We start from the raw sequence: 16,464 nt of genomic DNA on the forward strand, positions 1-16,464 counted from the left end.
GTGTATGGTTGGCGGAGGTTGGCGGAAGTAGTGTATGGTTGGCGGAGGTGGTGCTGGCTGGTGGAAGTGTTACTCAAAATGTATGGATAACTACGTGTATAATATATGTAACAACATACTGACAATACAATGACCATAGAACATATAAACAGCTATCCATGTGATAGCATAGATATATTGGTGTGGTGACATATCACCCCTGCAGAGACAGGGCATCCAGATAGAGGTCTCTTATATTACATATGAGAGCTTCATAAGATTTGGCAGTGTGAACCCCCAGCCTGGTTCTCCCAGCTGTATCGGCTTCTTACTAGTGTTGTCTCCTGCAGATCATGAAGCTCCAGGAGAAGCTGAATAAATTGCAGGAAGAGAAGCACCAGCTGTTTCTCCAGCTGAAGAAGGTTCTTCATGAGGAGGAGAAGCGGAGGAGGAAGGAGCAGAAGTGAGTGTGAGAGGAATGGGGAAATGATTTTGTCTTCAGAAAAGAGAAGCTGCAAACTCAGCTGGGGATGGTGAGAAAGATGGGGGTGCAGGTGGGAGGAGTTTAGGGACTGGGAGGGGAGCAGGGTGTTGGGCGCAGTGGGTGGAGTCAGTAACAACCCTCTTGGCCTAGGTCCCATGGAACCCCATACCCAATCTGTGATCGCTTGGGGCAAGCAGCGAGGGTGCATCCGGTCACAGTAGCACAGGGGATTGGTGGGGTAGCACAGGAGTCATGGAGGGGGGTTGGGGTAGCACAGGATTGGGCGGGAAGGGCAGGAAATTGGGGGGGTGGGGTTGGGATAGAGGGGTATAGAGGGGGTATCAAAGGAGACATTGAGGGAGGCAGAGGTTTGAAAGGGTTGGCATAGCACAGGGTATTGGAGCGGAGTAGGGGTTTGGGTAGAACAGGAGAGATGGAGGTGGGAAGAAGATTAGAAGGGTTGGCATGGCACAGGGGATGAGGGGGTAGAACAGGAGACATAGAGGTGGGAAGGGGATTGGAAGGGTTAGCATGGCACAGGGTATTGGAGGGGGTAGAACAGGAGACATAGAGGTGGGAAGGGGATTGGAAGGGTTAGCATGGCACAGGGTATTGGAGGGGGTAGAACAGGAGACATAGAGGTGGGAAGGGGATTGGAAGGGTTGGCATGGCACAGGGGATTGGAGTGGGTAGAACAGGAGACATGGAGGTGGGAAGGGGATTGGAAGGGGTGGTAGGACACATGGAGGTGGGCAGAGGATTGGAAGGGTTGGCATGGCACAGGGTATTGGAGGGGGTAGAACAGGAGAGATGGAGGTGGGAAGGGGATTGGAAGGGTTGGCATGGCACAGGGTATTGGAGGGGGTTGAACAGGAGACATAGAGGTGGGAAGGGGATTGGAAGGGTTGGCATGGCACAGGGGATTGGAGGGGGTAGGTGGGAAGGGGATTGGCAGGGTTGGCATAGCACAGGGTATTGGAGCGGAGTAGGGGTTTGGGTAGAACAGGAGAGATGGAGGTGGGAAGAAGATTAGAAGGGTTGGCATGGCACAGGGGATGAGGGGGTAGAACAGGAGACATAGAGGTGGGAAGGGGATTGGAAGGGTTGGCATGGCACAGGGTATTGGAGGGGGTAGAACAGGAGACAGATGGGAAGGGGATTGGAAGGGTTGGCATGGCACAGGGGATGAGGGAGTAGAACAGGAGACATGGAGGTGGGAAAGGGATTGGAAGGGTTGTCATGGCACGGGATTGGAGCGGAGTAGGGGTTGGGGTAGAACAGTAGACATAGAGGTGGGAAGGGGATTGGAAGGGTTAGCATGGCACAGGGTATTGGAGGGGGTAGAACAGGAGACATAGAGGTGGGAAGGGGATTGGAAGGGTTGGCATGGCACAGGGGATTGGAGTGGGTAGAACAGGAGACATGGAGGTGGGAAGGGGATTGGAAGGGGTGGTAGGACACATGGAGGTGGGCAGAGGATTGGAAGGGTTGGCATGGCACAGGGTATTGGAGGGGAGTAGGGGTTTGGGTAGAACAGGAGAGATGGAGGTGGGAAGAAGATTAGAAGGGTTGGCATGGCACAGGGGATGAGGGGGTAGAACAGGAGACATAGAGGTGGGAAGGGGATTGGAAGGGTTAGCATGGCACAGGGTATTGGAGGGGGTAGAACAGGAGACATAGAGGTGGGAAGGGGATTGGAAGGGTTGGCATGGCACAGGGGATTGGAGTGGGTAGAACAGGAGACATGGAGGTGGGAAGGGGATTGGAAGGGGTGGTAGGACACATGGAGGTGGGCAGAGGATTGGAAGGGTTGGCATGGCACAGGGTATTGGAGGGGGTAGAACAGGAGACATAGAGGTGGGAAGGGGATTGGAAGGGTTGGCATGGCACAGGGGATTGGAGTGGGTAGAACAGGAGACATGGAGGTGGGAAGGGGATTGGAAGGGGTGGTAGGACACATGGAGGTGGGCAGAGGATTGGAAGGGTTGGCATGGCACAGGGTATTGGAGGGGGTAGAACAGGAGAGATGGAGGTGGGAAGGGGATTGGAAGGGTTGGCATGGCATAGGGTATTGGAGGGGGTAGAACAGGAGACATAGAGGTGGGAAGGGGATTGGAAGGGTTGGCGTGGCACAGGGGATTGGAGGGGGTAGGTGGGAAGGGGATTAGAAGGGTTGGCATGGCACAGGGGATTGGAGGGGGTAGGTGGGAAGGGGATTGGAAGGGTTGGCATGGCACAGGGGATTGGAGGGGGTAGGTGGGAAGGGGATTGGAAGGGTTGGCATGGCACGGGATTGGAGGGGGTAGAACAGGAGAGATGGAGGTGGGAAGGGGATTGGAAGGGTTGGCATGGCACAGGGGATTGGAGGGGGTAGCACAGATATAGAGGTGGGAAGGGGATTGGAAGGGTTGGCATGGCACAGGGGATGAGGGGGTAGAACAGGAGACATAGAGGTGGGAAGGGGATTAGAAGGGTTGGCATGGCACAGGGGATGAGGGGGTAGAACAGGAGACATAGAGGTGGGAAGGGGATTAGAAGGGTTGGCATGGCACAGGGTATTGGAGGGGGTAGAACAGGAGACATAGAGGTGGGAAGGGGATTGGAAGGGTTGGCATGGCACAGGGGATTGGAGGGGGTAGGTGGGAAGGGGATTAGAAGGGTTGGCATGGCACAGGGGATTGGAGGGGGTAGGTGGGAAGGGGATTAGAAGGGTTGGCATGGCACAGGGGATTGGAGGGGGTAGGTGGGAAGGCGATTGGAAGGGTTGGCATGGCACGGGATTGGAGGGGGTAGAACAGGAGAGATGGAGGTGGGAAGGGGATTGGAAGGGTTGGCATGGCACAGGGGATTGGAGGGGGTAGGTGGGAAGGGGATTAGAAGGGTTGGCATGGCACAGGGGATTGGAGGGGGTAGGTGGGAAGGGGATTAGAAGGGTTGGCATGGCACAGGGGATTGGAGGGGGTAGGTGGGAAGGGGATTGGAAGGGTTGGCATGGCACGGGATTGGAGGGGGTAGAACAGGAGAGATGGAGGTGGGAAGGGGATTGGAAGGGTTGGCATGGCACAGGGGATTGGAGGGGGTAGCACAGATATAGAGGTGGGAAGGGGATTGGAAGGGTTGGCATGGCACAGGGGATGAGGGGGTAGAACAGGAGACATAGAGGTGGGAAGGGGATTAGAAGGGTTGGCATGGCACAGGGGATTGGAGGGGGTAGGTGGGAAGGGGATTGGAAGGGTTGGCATGGCACAGGGGATTGGAGGGGGTAGAACAGGAGAGATGGAGGTGGGAAGGGGATTGGCAGGGTTGGCATGGCACAGGGATTGGAGGGGGTAGCACAGATATAGAGGTGGGAAGGGGATTGGAAGGGTTGGCATGGCACAGGGGATTGGAGGGGGTAGAACAGGAGACATAGAGTTGGGAAGGGGATTGGAAGGGTTGGCAGGACACATGGAGGTGGGCAGAGGATTATAAGGGTTGGCATGGCACAGGGGATTGGAGGGGGTAGGTGGGAAGGGGATTGGAAGGGTTGGCATGGCACAGGGCACATGGAGGGTGGTGCTGGGCATTGTGTAGCATATCAGTAGGTCGGTATTAGTTGCAGTCTCTGTAACTCCGTCTTTGCCTCGTAGTGACCTCACCACATTGACGTCTGCCGCTTATCAGCAGGGCATGGTGATGCATACAGGAACCCACCTCATTAACATGCAAGGTAAGAGGCGCCCACTCCTCTGCGGTGTGATATTATATATATCCTGCCCTGGTCTTCTCTTATCTTGTCTTTATTCCAGGGAGCCCCGGTGGGCACTCTCGGCACAGCTCTCTTATGGCAGATCGGGCCAAGCAGATGTTCGGCCCACCAGTGATAACGGTCAGTCTCATACTCTGATGCTGTGTGGGTCTCCTGTCTGTCCTCCTTCTTCTCCTCTTCCTCCTTCTCTTCCTACTCCTCCTCCTCACTCACCGTTATGTCTCTGCTTCCTTCAGGGCCGTCATTACACATCACAGCCGTCCTACAGCCCAACAGCAGCAGAGCATGGTCAGTACCAAACCAGCCAATCCGGTCACAGCCCTTATACAGTCAGCCAATCACAGCACAGCTTTGGGGCAGGTCAGGCTGGACCTGTGAACTACACTGGGAGCCAGCCAATCCGAGGTCGGTTTCCTGTGGTACATAGGTTGGGTATTGTGGTTTAATCTCTCTCTGCTACATGTTCCTCTCTGTTCTGCAGGTCCCTCCGCTTTCCCGAGCATGCAGTATCTGTCTCATCAGCAGCCGGGCTACACGGTGCACAGCCATTACACAGGCGCTCACGCAGGTAGCTTCCATGTCTCTCCCCATGTATACACGTCTTCTCATCCCCCCGTCACCTTCCACTAATCCCCCTGTGTCCTGGTTCCCTGCAGGGTTCATGACTCAAAGCAGCGGTATCCCTCTCCAGAAGCAACTGGAGCACGCCAATCAGCAGTCTGGATTCACCGATTCCGTGAGTACCCCCCCCCCCCCCTGTCCTCTCTTGGTCTGTGAGTCACCCCCGCCTCCCCCTGTCCTCTCTGGGTCTGTGAGCCCTGCCCCTGTCCTCTCTGGGTCTGTGAGCCCTGCCCCTGTCCTCTCTGGGTCTGTGAGCCCTCCCCCTGCCCCTGTCCTCTCTGGGTCTGTGAGTCCCCCCCGCTCCTGTCCTCTCTGGGTCTGTGAGTCCCCCCCGCTCCTGTCCTCTCTGGGTCTGTGAGTCCCACCCCCCTGCCCCTGTCCTCTCTGGGTCTGTGAGTCCCACCCCCCTGCCCCTGTCCTCTCTGGGTCTGTGAGACCTGCCCCTCGCCCCTGTCCTCTCTGGGTAGTCTCAGCTGGGTGTGTGTCTCTCTCCACGCTCCCCTCTCTGTAGTCTCGGTTGGGGTTGTCTCTCTCCACCCTCCCCTCTCTGTAGTCTCAGTCGGGTGTGTGTGTCTCTCTCCACGCTCCCCTCTCTGTAGTCTCGGCTGGATGTGTCTCTCTCCACGCTCCCCTCTCTGTAGTTTCGGCTGGATGTGTCTCTCTCTCCACGCTCCCCTCTCTGTAGTCTCGGCTGGATGTGTCTCTCTCTCCACGCTCCCCTCTCTGTAGTCTCGGCTGGGGGTGTCTCTCTCCACCCTCCCCTCTCTGTAGTCTCAGTCGGATATGTGTCTCTCTCTCCACGCTCCCCTCTCTCTAGTCTCGGCTGGATGTCTCTCTCCACTCTCCCCTCTCTGTAGTCTCGGCTGGATGTGTCTCTCTCTCTCTCTCTCCACGCTCCCCTCTCTGTAGTCTCGGCTGGATGTCTGTCTCTCCACCCTCCCCTCTCTGTAGTCTCGGCTGGGGGTGTCTCTCTCCACGCTCCCCTCTCTGTAGTCTCGGCTGGGGGTGTCTCTCTCCACCCTCCCCTCTCTATAGTCTCGGCTGGGGTGTCTCTCTCTCCACGCTCCCCTCTCTGTAGTCTCGGCTGGGTGTCTCTCTCTCCGCGCTCCCCTCTCTGTAGACTCGGCTGGGTGTCTCTCCACGCTCCCCTCTCTGTAGTCTCGGCTGGGTGTGTCTCTCTCCACGCTCCCCTCTCTGTAGTCTCGGCTGGATGTCTCTCCACGCTCCCCTCTCTGTAGTCTCGGCTGGGTGTCTCTCTCCTCGCTCCCCTCTCTGTAGTCTCGGCTGGGTGTCTCTCTCCACGCTCCCCTCTCTGTAGTCTCGGCTGGGTGTCTCTCTCCACGCTCCCCTCTCTGTAGTCTCGGCTGGGTGTCTCTCTCCACGCTCCCCTCTCTGTAGTCTCGGCTGGGTGTCTCTCTCCACGCTCCCCTCTCTGTAGTCTCGGCTGGGTGTGTCTCTCTCCACGCTTCCCTCTCTGTAGTCTCGGCTGGGTGTCTCTCTCTCCACGCTCCCCTCTCTAGTCTCGGCTGGGTGTCTCTCTCTCCTCCCTCCCCTCTCTGTAGTCTCGGCTGGGTGTGTCTCCACGCTCCCCTCTCTGTAGTCTCGGCTGGGTGTGTCTCCACGCTCCCCTCTATATAGTCTCGGCTGGGTGTGTCTCCACGCTCCCCTCTCTGTAGTCTCGGCTGGGTGTGTCTCTCTCCACGCTTCCCTCTCTGTAGTCTCGGCTGGGTGTCTCTCTCTCCACGCTCCCCTCTCTGTAGTCTCGGCTGGGTGTCTCCACGCTCCCCTCTCTGTAGTCTCGGCTGGGTGTGTCTCTCTCCACGCTTCCCTCTCTGTAGTCTCGGCTGGGTGTCTCTCTCTCCACGCTCCCCTCTCTGTAGTCTCGGCTGGGTGTCTCCACGCTCCCCTCTCTGTAGTCTCGGCTGGGGGTGTCTCTCTCCACGCTCCCCTCTCTGTAGTCTCGGCTGGGTGTCTCTCCACGCTCCCCTCTCTATAGTCTCGGCTGGGTGTGTCTCCACGCTCCCCTCTCTGTAGTCTCGGCTGGGTGTCTCTCTCTCTCTCCTCCCTCCCCTCTCTGTAGTCTCGGCTGGGTGTCTCCACGCTCTCCTCTCTGTAGTCTCGGCTGGGGGTGTCTCTCTCTCCACGCTCCCCTCTCTGTAGTCTCGGCTGGGTGTCTCTCTCTCCTCCCTCCCCTCTCTGTAGTCTCGGCTGGGTGTCTCTCTCTCCTCCCTCCCCTCTCTGTAGTCTCGGCAGTGTGGATAGAGATACAGACTCTTTGCTGGGATTTGTAGTGATTGTTGCTTTCCATCCCTCTGATATATCTCTCTTTCCCCAGTCTACTCTGCGACCCATGCACCCGCAGGCTCTGCACCCCACCCAGACCCTCCTCACTGCTCCGCAGATAGCGGTTCCTATGCAGCCCACCAAGGTAAGCGCTCCGTAGCCATCAGAGCATCCTGCGGATGTGACACAGATCTTACTATATATATAATATCTCTTTCTCTTACGTCCTAGAGGATGCTGGGGACTCCGTAAGAACCATGGGGATAGACGGGCTCCGCAAGAGACATGGGCACTAAAAAAGAACTTTAGATATGGGTGTGCACTGGCTCCTCCCTCTATGCCCCTCCTCCAGACCTCAGTTTGATACTGTGCCCAGGGGAGACTGGATGCACTGCAGGGAGCTCTCTCTGAGTTTCTCTGATAAAAGACTTTATGTTAGGTTTTTTTTTTCAGGGAGCACTGCTGGCAACAGGCTCCCTGCATCGAGGGACTGAGGAGAGAGAAGCAGACCTACTTCTGTGAGTTTCAAGGCTCTGCTTCTTAGGCTACTGGACACCATTAGCTCCAGAGGGAACGGAACGCAGGTCTCACCCTCGCCGTTCGTCCCGGAGCCGCGCCGCCGTCATCCTCACAGAGCCGGAAGATAGAAGTCGGGTGAGTATGAGAAGAAAATAATACTTCAGGCGGCAGAAGACATCTGATCTTCACTGAGGTAAGTGCTCCCACACAACACACACACACGGCAGGCACTGTAAGGGTGCAGGGCGCAGGGGGGGCGCCCTGGGCAGTAATTTAAACCTCCGATCTGGCTAAAAATAAGAATTTACTTACCGATAATTCTATTTCTCGGAGTCCGTAGTGGATGCTGGGGTTCCTGAAAGGACCATGGGGAATAGCGGCTCCGCAGGAGACAGGGCACAAAAGTAAAGCTTTCCGATCAGGTGGTGTGCACTGGCTCCTCCCCCTATGACCCTCCTCCAGACTCCAGTTAGATACTGTGCCCGGACGAGCGTACACAATAAGGGAGGAATTTTGAATCCCGGGTAAGACTCATACCAGCCACACCAATCACACTGTACAACCTGTGATCTGAACCCAGTTAACAGTATGATAACAGGGGAGCCTCTGAAAAGATGGCTCACAATAACACTAACCCGATTTAGTTAGCAATAACTATGTACAAGTATTGCAGATAATCCGCACTTGGGATGGGCGCCCAGCATCCACTACGGACTCCGAGAAATAGAATTATCGGTAAGTAAATTCTTATTTTCTCTATCGTCCTAGTGGATGCTGGGGTTCCTGAAAGGACCATGGGGATTATACCAAAGCTCCCAAACGGGCGGGAGAGTGCGGATGACTCTGCAGCACCGAATGAGAGAACTCCAGGTCCTCCTTAGCCAGAGTATCAAATTTGTAAAATTTTACAAACGTGTTCTCCCCTGACCACGTAGCTGCTCGGCAGAGTTGTAATGCCGAGACCCCTCGGGCAGCCGCCCAAGATGAGCCCACTTTCCTTGTGGAATGGGCTTTTACAGATTTTGGCTGTGGCAGGCCTGCCACAGAATGTGCAAGCTGAATTGTGCTACCAATCCAACGAGCAATCGTCTGCTTAGAAGCAGGAGCACCCAGCTTGTTGGGTGCATACAGGATAAACAGCAAGTCAGATTTCCTGACTCCAGCCGACCTGGAAACTATATTTTCAAGACCCTGACAACATCCAGCAACTTGGAGTCCTCCAAGTCCCTAGTAGCCGCAGGTACCACAATAAGCTGGTTCAGGTGAAACGCTGACACCACCTTTGGGAGAAACTGGGGACGAGTCCACAGCTTTGCTCTGTCCGAATGGACAATCAGATATGGCTTTATGAGATAAAGCCGCCAATTCTGACACTCGCCTGGCCGAGGCCAGGACCAACAGCATGGTCACTTTCCATGTGAGATATATCAAATCCACAGATTTGAGTTGTTTAAACCAATGTGATTTTAGGAATCCCAAACTACGTTGAGATCGCCCAGTGCCACTGGAGACATCAAAAGGGGGTTGTATATGCAGTACTCCCTTAACAACTTCTGGACTTCAGGAACTGAAGCCAATTTCTTTCTGGAAGAAAATCGACCGGTCGAAATTTGAACCTTAATGGACCCCAATTTGAGACCCATATACACTCCTGTTTGCAGGAAATGTAGGAATTAACCTAGTTGAAATTCTTCCGTGGAGCCTTCCTGGCCTCACACCATGGAACATATTTTCACCTAAGCGGTGATAATGTTGTGCGGTCACCTCCTTCCTGGTTCTGACCAGGGTAGGGATGACCTCTTCCGGAATGCCTTTTTCCCTTAGGATCCGGCGTTCACCCGCCCTGGCGTCAACGCAGCTGCGGTAAGTCATGGAACAGACATGATTCTTGCTGAATCAAGATCCTTTCTAGTATCTCTTGAAGTTCCGGGTACCAAGTTCTTCTTGGCCAAACCGGAGCCACGAGTATAGTTCTTACTCCTCTCCTTCCTATCATTCTCCATACACTGGGTATGAAAGGCAGAGGAGGGAACACATACACCGACTGGTACACCCACGGTGTTACCAGAGCGTCCCAGCTATTGCCTGAGGGTCTCTAGACCTGGCGCTTCATGTGAGACGCCATATAACCACCTTTGGTCTTTCCCAACGGTTTACAAACATGTGGAAACTTCCAGATGAAGTTCCCACTTTTCCGGGTGGAATTCATTCATGCTGAGGAAAATCTTCCTAGTTGTCCACTCCCGGAATGAACACTGCTGACAGTGTTATCACATGATCTTTCGCCCAGCGAAGAATCCTTGCTGTCATTGCCCTCCTGCTTCTTGTGCCGCCCCGTCTGTTTACGTGGGCGACTGCCATGATGATGTCCTACTGGATCAGCACCGGTTGACTTTGAAGCAGAGTTCTTCCTAGGCTCAGAGCATCGTACATTGCCCTTAGCTCCAGTATATTCATGTGGAGAGAAATCTCCAGACTTGACCACACTTCCTTGGAAATTTCTTCCCTGTGTGACTGTTCCCCAGCCTCTCAGGCTGGCATCCGTGGTCACCAGAACACAGTCCTGAATGCTGAATGTGCTGTCCTCTAGAAGATGAGCACTCTGCAGCCCCCACAGAAGAGACACCCTTGTCCTTGGAGACAGGGTTATCCGCTGATGCATCTGAAGATGCGATCCGGACCATTCGTCCAGCAAATCCCCCTGAAAAGTTTTTGCGTGAGATCTGCCGAATGGAATCGCTTCGTAAGAAGCCACCATTTTTCCCAGGACTCCTGTGCATTGATGCACTGATACTTGGCCTGGTTTTAGGAGGTTTCTGACTAGGTCGGATAACTCCCTGGCTTTCCCCTCCAGGAGAAATACCTCTTTCTGGACTATGCCCAGAATCATTCCTAGGAACAGCAGACGTATCATCGGAAAACAGCTGCGATTTTTGGAATATTTAGAATCCACTCGTGCTGTCGTAGAACTACTTTAGATAGTTCTTTTCCGACCTCCAACTGTTCTCTGGAAACTTGTCCCTTTCAGGATATCGTCCAAGTAAGGGATAATTAAGATGCCTTTCTTCTTTTAAGAATCATCTTTTCGGCCATTACCTTGGTAAAGGCCCGGGGTGCCGTGGATAATTCAACGGCAGCGTCTGAAACTGATATTGACAGTTCTGTATCACGAACCAGAGGTACCCTTGTTGAGAAGGGCAAATTTGGACATGGAGGTAAACCTTGATGTCCAGGGACACCATATAGTCCCCTTTTTTCCGGTTCTCTATCACTGCTTTGAGTGACTCCATCTTGATTTGAACCTTTTTATGTAAGTGTTCAAAGATTTCAGATTTAGACTATGTCTCACCAAGCCTTCTGGCTTCAGTACCACAATATAGTGTGGAAGACTAATACCCTTTTCCTTGTTGTAGGAGGGGTACTTTGATTATCACCTGCTGGAAATACAGCTTGTGAATTTTTTTCCAATACTGCCTCCCTGTCGGAGGGAGCCGTTGGTAAAGCAGGCTTCAGGAACCTGCGAGGAAAAAATGTCTCGACTCTCCAATCTGTACCCCTGGGATAATACTTGTACGATCTAGGGGTCAACTTGCGAGTGATCCCACTGCGCGCTGAGACTCTTGAGACTACCCCCCCACTGGTGGAGGGCTTCTTTTCCTGGGAAGGGGCTGCCTGCTGCAGTCTACTTCCCTTTCCTCTATGTCTGGGCAGATATGACTGGCCTTTTGCCCGCTTGCCCACATGGGAACGGAAGGATTGAGGCTGAAAAGACAGTGTCTTTTTCTGCTGAGATGTAACTTGGGGTAAAAAGGTTGGATTTCCCAGCTGTAGCCGTGGCCCCCAGGTCCGATGGACCGACCCCAAATAACTCCTTCCCTTTATACGGCAATACTTCCATGTGCCGTATGGGATCTGTATCACCTGACCACTGTCGTGTCCATGACATCTTCTGGGAGATATGGACAACACACTTATCTTGATGCCAGAGTGCAAATATCCCTCTGTGCATCTCGCATACAGTATATATATATAGAATGCATCCTATTAAATGCTCTATATCAATAAAATATTTTTAGTCAGGGAATTCGACCAAGCCAACCCAGCACTGCATCTCCAGGCTGATGGCGATCGCTGGTCGCAGTATAACCACCGTATGTGTGTATATACTTTTTAGGATATTTTTCCAGCTGCCTATCAGCTGGCTCCTTGAGGGCGGCCGTATCTGGAGACGGTAACGCCACTTGATAAGCGTGTGAGCGCCTTATCCACCCTAAGGGGTGTTTCCCAACGCGCCCTAACTTCTGGCGGGAAAGGGTATAACGCCAATATTTGCTATCGGGGTAAACCCACGCATCATCACACACTTCATTTAATTTATCTGATTCAGGAAAAACTACAGGTAGTTTTTTCACTTCCACATAATACCCATCTTTTGTGGTACTTGTAGTATCAGAAATATGTAACACCTCCTTCATTGCCCTTAACGTGTGGCCCTAATGAGGAATACGTTTGTTTATTCACCGTCGACACTGGATTCAGTGTCCGTGTCTGTGTCTGTGTCGACCGACTGAGGTAAATGGGCGTTTTTTAAAAAACCCCTGACGGTGTTTCTGAGACGCCTGGACCGGTACTAATTGTTTGTCGGCCGTCTCATGTCGTCAACCGACCTTGCAGCGTGTTGACATTCTCACGTAATTCCCTAAATAAGCCATCCATTCCGGTGTCGACTCCCTAGAGAGTGACATCACCCTTACAGGCAATTTCTCCGCCTCCTCCAACATCGTCCTCATACATGTCGACACACACGTACCGACACACAGCACACACACCTGGAATGCTCTGACAGAGGACAGGACCCACTAGCCCTTTGGAGAGACAGAGGGAGAGTTTGCCAGCACACACCAAAAAAAACGCTATAATTACATAGGGACAACCTTATATAAGTGTTTCTCCCTAATAGCATCTTTATATATATATTTATATCGCCAATTAGTGCCCCCCCTCTCTGTTTAAACCCTGTTTCTGTAGTGCAGTGCAGGGGAGAGCCTGGGAGCCTTCCCTCCAGCCTTTCTGTGAGAGAAAATGGCGCTGTGTGCTGAGGAGATAGGCCCCGCCCCTTTTCCGGCGGGCTCGTCTCCCGCTCTTTAGTGAAGTTTGGCAGGGGTTAAATATCTCCATATAGCCTCTGGGGGCTATATGTGAGGTATTTTTAGCCAGTATATAGGTTTACATTTGCCTCCCAGGGCGCCCCCCCCCAGCGCCCTGCACCCTCAGTGACTGCGTGTGAAGTGTGCTGAGAGGAAAATGGCGCACAGCTGCAGTGCTGTGCGCTACCTTTAGAAGACTGCAAGGGTCTTCAGCCGCCGATTCTGGACCTCTTCTGACTTCAGCATCTGCAAGGGGGCCGGCGGCGCGGCTCCGGTGACCATCCAGGCTGTACCTGTGATCGTCCCTCTGGAGCTGATGTCCAGTAGCCTAAGAAGCCAATCCATCCTGCACGCAGGTGAGTTCACTTCTTCTCCCCTAAGTCCCTCGTTGCAGTGATCCTGTTGCCAGCAGGAATCACTGTAAAATAAAAAACCTAAGCTAAACTTTCTCTAAGCAGCTCTTTAGGAGAGCCACCTAGATTGCACCCTTCTCGTTCGGGCACAAAATCTAACTGGAGTCTGGAGGAGGGTCATAGGGGGAGGAGCCAGTGCACACCACCTGATCGGAAAAGCTTTACTTTTTGTGCCCTGTCTCCTGCGGAGCCGCTATTCCCCATGGTCCTTTCAGGAACCCCAGCATCCACTAGGACGATAGAGAAAGGACATATATACAGCTCTCCACTGTATATAAGAGATCCCCCGCCAGTTTTTTGGATGATTTCAGCGGGACCGAAGCCCGCCGCTGAGGGGATGGAGCTTGTTCCTCAGCACTCACCAGCGCCATTTTCACCACAGCACACCGCTGAGAGGAAGCTCCCCGGACTCTCCCCTGCTGAACACGTTGAAAATAAGGGGGGGGGGGCACATAATTTGGCGCAGATAAGAATAAACTGCGCTATCTGGGTAAACATATTGTGTTTTTTCCTGGGTCATATAGCGCTGGGGTGTGTGCTGGCATACTCTCTCTCTCTGTCTCTCCAAAGGGCCTTGTGGGGGAACTGTCTCCAGATAGAGATTTCCCTGAGTGTGTGGTGTGTCGGTACGTGTGTGTCGGCATGTCTGAGGTAGAAGGCTCTCCTAGGGAGGAGGTGGAGCAAATGACTGTGGTGTCTCCGTCGACAACACCGACACCTGACTGGTTGGATATGTGGAATGTTTTAAGTGCTAATGTAAATTTATTGCACAAAAGGTTGGACAAAGCTGAGTCCAGGGAGTGTACAGGGAGTCAAGCCCTGCCTGTCCCTGTGTCACAGGGACCTTCGGGGTCTCAAAAGCGCCCACTATCCCAAATAGTAGACACTAATACCGACACGGATTCTGACTCCAGTGTCGACTACGATGATGCAAAGTTACAGCCAAAATTGGCTAAAAGTATTCAATATATGATTATTGCAATAAAAGATGTTTTGCATATCACAGAGGAAACCCCTGTCCCTGACACGAGGGTACACATGTATAAGGGAAAGAAACCTGAGGTCACCTTTCCCTCCTCACATGAGCTAAATGAGTTATGTGAAAAGGCTTGGGAATCTCCAGACAAGAAACTGCAGATTCCCAAAAGGATTCTTATGGCGTATCCTTTCCCGCCAAAGGACAGGATACGGTGAGAATCCTCCCCTAGGGTGGACAAAGCGTTGACACGCTTATCCAAGAAGGTAGCGCTGCCATCTCAAGATACGGCAACCCTCAAAGATCCTGCTGACCGCAAGCAGGAGGCTACCTTGAAGTCCATTTATACACATTCTGGTACCTTACTCAGACCGGCGATAGCGTCTGCTTGGGTTTGTAGTGCTGTAGCAGCATGGACAGATACCTTATAGGCGGAAATTTATTCCCTGGATAAGGATACCATTTTATTGACCCTGGGTCATGTTAAAGATGCTATCCTATATATGAGAGATGCTCAAAGAGACATTGGCCTACTGGGTTCTAGAGTCAACGCTATGGCGATTTCTGCTAGACGAGTCCTATGGACCCGACAATGGGCGGGTGATGCCGACTCGAAGAGGCATATGGAGGTTTTACCTTACAAGGGTGAGGAATTGTTTGGGGAAGGTCTCTCGGACCAAGTTTCCACAGCTACGGCAGGTAAATCAACTTTTTTGCCTTACGTTTCCTCACAGCCTAAGAAAGCGCCACATTATCAGATGCAGTCCTTTCGGTCACATAAAAACAAGAGAGTACGGGGATCGTCCTTTCTGGCCAGAGGTAAAGGGCAGGGGGAAAAAGCTGCCAACCACAGCTAGTTCCCAGGAGCAGAAGTCCTCCCCGGCCTCTACAAAATCCACCGCATGACGCTGGGGCTCCGCTGAGGGAGTCTGCCCCAGTGGGAGCACGTCTTCGACTGTTCAGCCACGTCTGGGTTCACTCACAGGTGGATCCCTGGGCAATGGAAATTGTTTCCCAGGGTTACAAGCTGGAATTCGAAGAGGTGCCTCCTCGCCGGTTTTTCAAATCGGCCCTACCAGCTTCTCCCCCAGAGAGGGAGATAGTTTTAAATGCGATTCACAAATTGTGTCTTCAACAAGTGGTGGTCAAAGTTCCCCTGCTTCAACAAGGGAGGGGGTATTACTCAACCCTGTTTGTAGTCCCGAAACCGGACGGTTCGGTCAGACCCATTTTAAATTTAAAATCCTTAAACCTGTACTTGAAAAGGTTCAAGTTCAAGATGGAGTCGCTCAGAGCGGTCATCGCCAGCCTGGAAGAAGGGGATTTTATGGTTTCCTTAGACATGAAGGATGCATACCTTCATGTTCCCATTTATCCACCTCATCAGGCGTACCTGAGATTTGCGGTACAGGATTGTCATTACCAATTTCAGACGTTGCCGTTTGCCTTTCCACGGCCCCGAGGATTTTCACCAAGGTAATGGCGGAAATGATGGTGCTCCTGCGCAAGCAGGGTGTCACAATTATCCCATACTTGGACGATCTCCTCATAAAAGCGAGATCACGAGAGCAGTTGTTGAACAGCGTGTCACTTTCACTGAAGGTGTTACAGCAACACGGCTGGATTCTCAATATCCCGAAGTCACAGTTCCTACGACCCGTTTGACCTTCTTAGGCATGATTCTGGATACGGACCAGAAAAGGGTTTATCTTCCGTTAGAAAAGGCCCAGGAACTCATGACTCTGATCAGGGACCTATTGAAGCCAAAAAGGGTGTCAGTGCATCACTGCACTCGAGTCCTGGGGAAGATGGTGGCGTCTTACGAGGCCATTCCCTTCGGCAGGTTCCATGCGAGGACTTTCCAATGGGACCTACTGGACAAGTGGTCCGGGTCACATCTACAGATTCATCAGATGATCACCCTGTCCTCCAGGGCCAGGGTATCTCTCCTGTGGTGGCTGCAGAGTGCTCACCTTCTAGAGGGTCGCAGGTTCGGCATTCAGGACTGGATTCTGGTAACCACGGACGCGAGCCTCCGAGGTTGGGGAGCATTCACACAGGGAAGTAACTTCCAAGGTCTCTGGTCAAGCCAGGAGGCTTGTCTTCACATCAACGTCCTGGAGCTGAGGGCCATATACAACGCCCTTCGTCAAGCGGAGAATTTGCTTCGCAACCTACCAGTTCTGATTCAGTCAGACAACATCACCGCAGTGGCTCATGTAAACCGCCAAGGCGGCACAAAAAGCAGAGTGGCAATGGCGGAAGCCACCAGGATTCTTCGCTGGGCGGAAAAT

General features: G+C 53.0%; 1 protein-coding gene across 4 annotated transcripts in view; it reads left to right on the top strand.

Annotated features, from left to right (window-relative positions):
* Nucleotides 1-16,464, top strand: part of GPS2 (G protein pathway suppressor 2) — a 76,237-nt gene that overhangs the window by 35,499 nt on the left and 24,274 nt on the right. For 2 of the 4 annotated variants that reach the window (XM_063950425.1, XM_063950426.1), the window contains exons 4-10: nt 330-442; nt 4,093-4,172; nt 4,252-4,331; nt 4,448-4,616; nt 4,693-4,779; nt 4,868-4,947; nt 7,168-7,260. In XM_063950425.1, the coding sequence (XP_063806495.1) occupies nt 330-442; nt 4,093-4,172; nt 4,252-4,331; nt 4,448-4,616; nt 4,693-4,779; nt 4,868-4,947; nt 7,168-7,260 (702 nt within the window). The remainder of the gene's footprint in view (nt 1-329; nt 443-4,092; nt 4,173-4,251; nt 4,332-4,447; nt 4,617-4,692; nt 4,780-4,867; nt 4,948-7,167; nt 7,261-16,464) is intronic. The other 2 variants (XM_063950428.1, XM_063950427.1) reach the window with 2 other exon arrangements.

The sequence above is a fragment of the Pseudophryne corroboree genome (genome assembly GCF_028390025.1).
Source record: "Pseudophryne corroboree isolate aPseCor3 chromosome 6 unlocalized genomic scaffold, aPseCor3.hap2 SUPER_6_unloc_3, whole genome shotgun sequence".
Lineage (NCBI taxonomy): Eukaryota > Metazoa > Chordata > Amphibia > Anura > Myobatrachidae > Pseudophryne > Pseudophryne corroboree.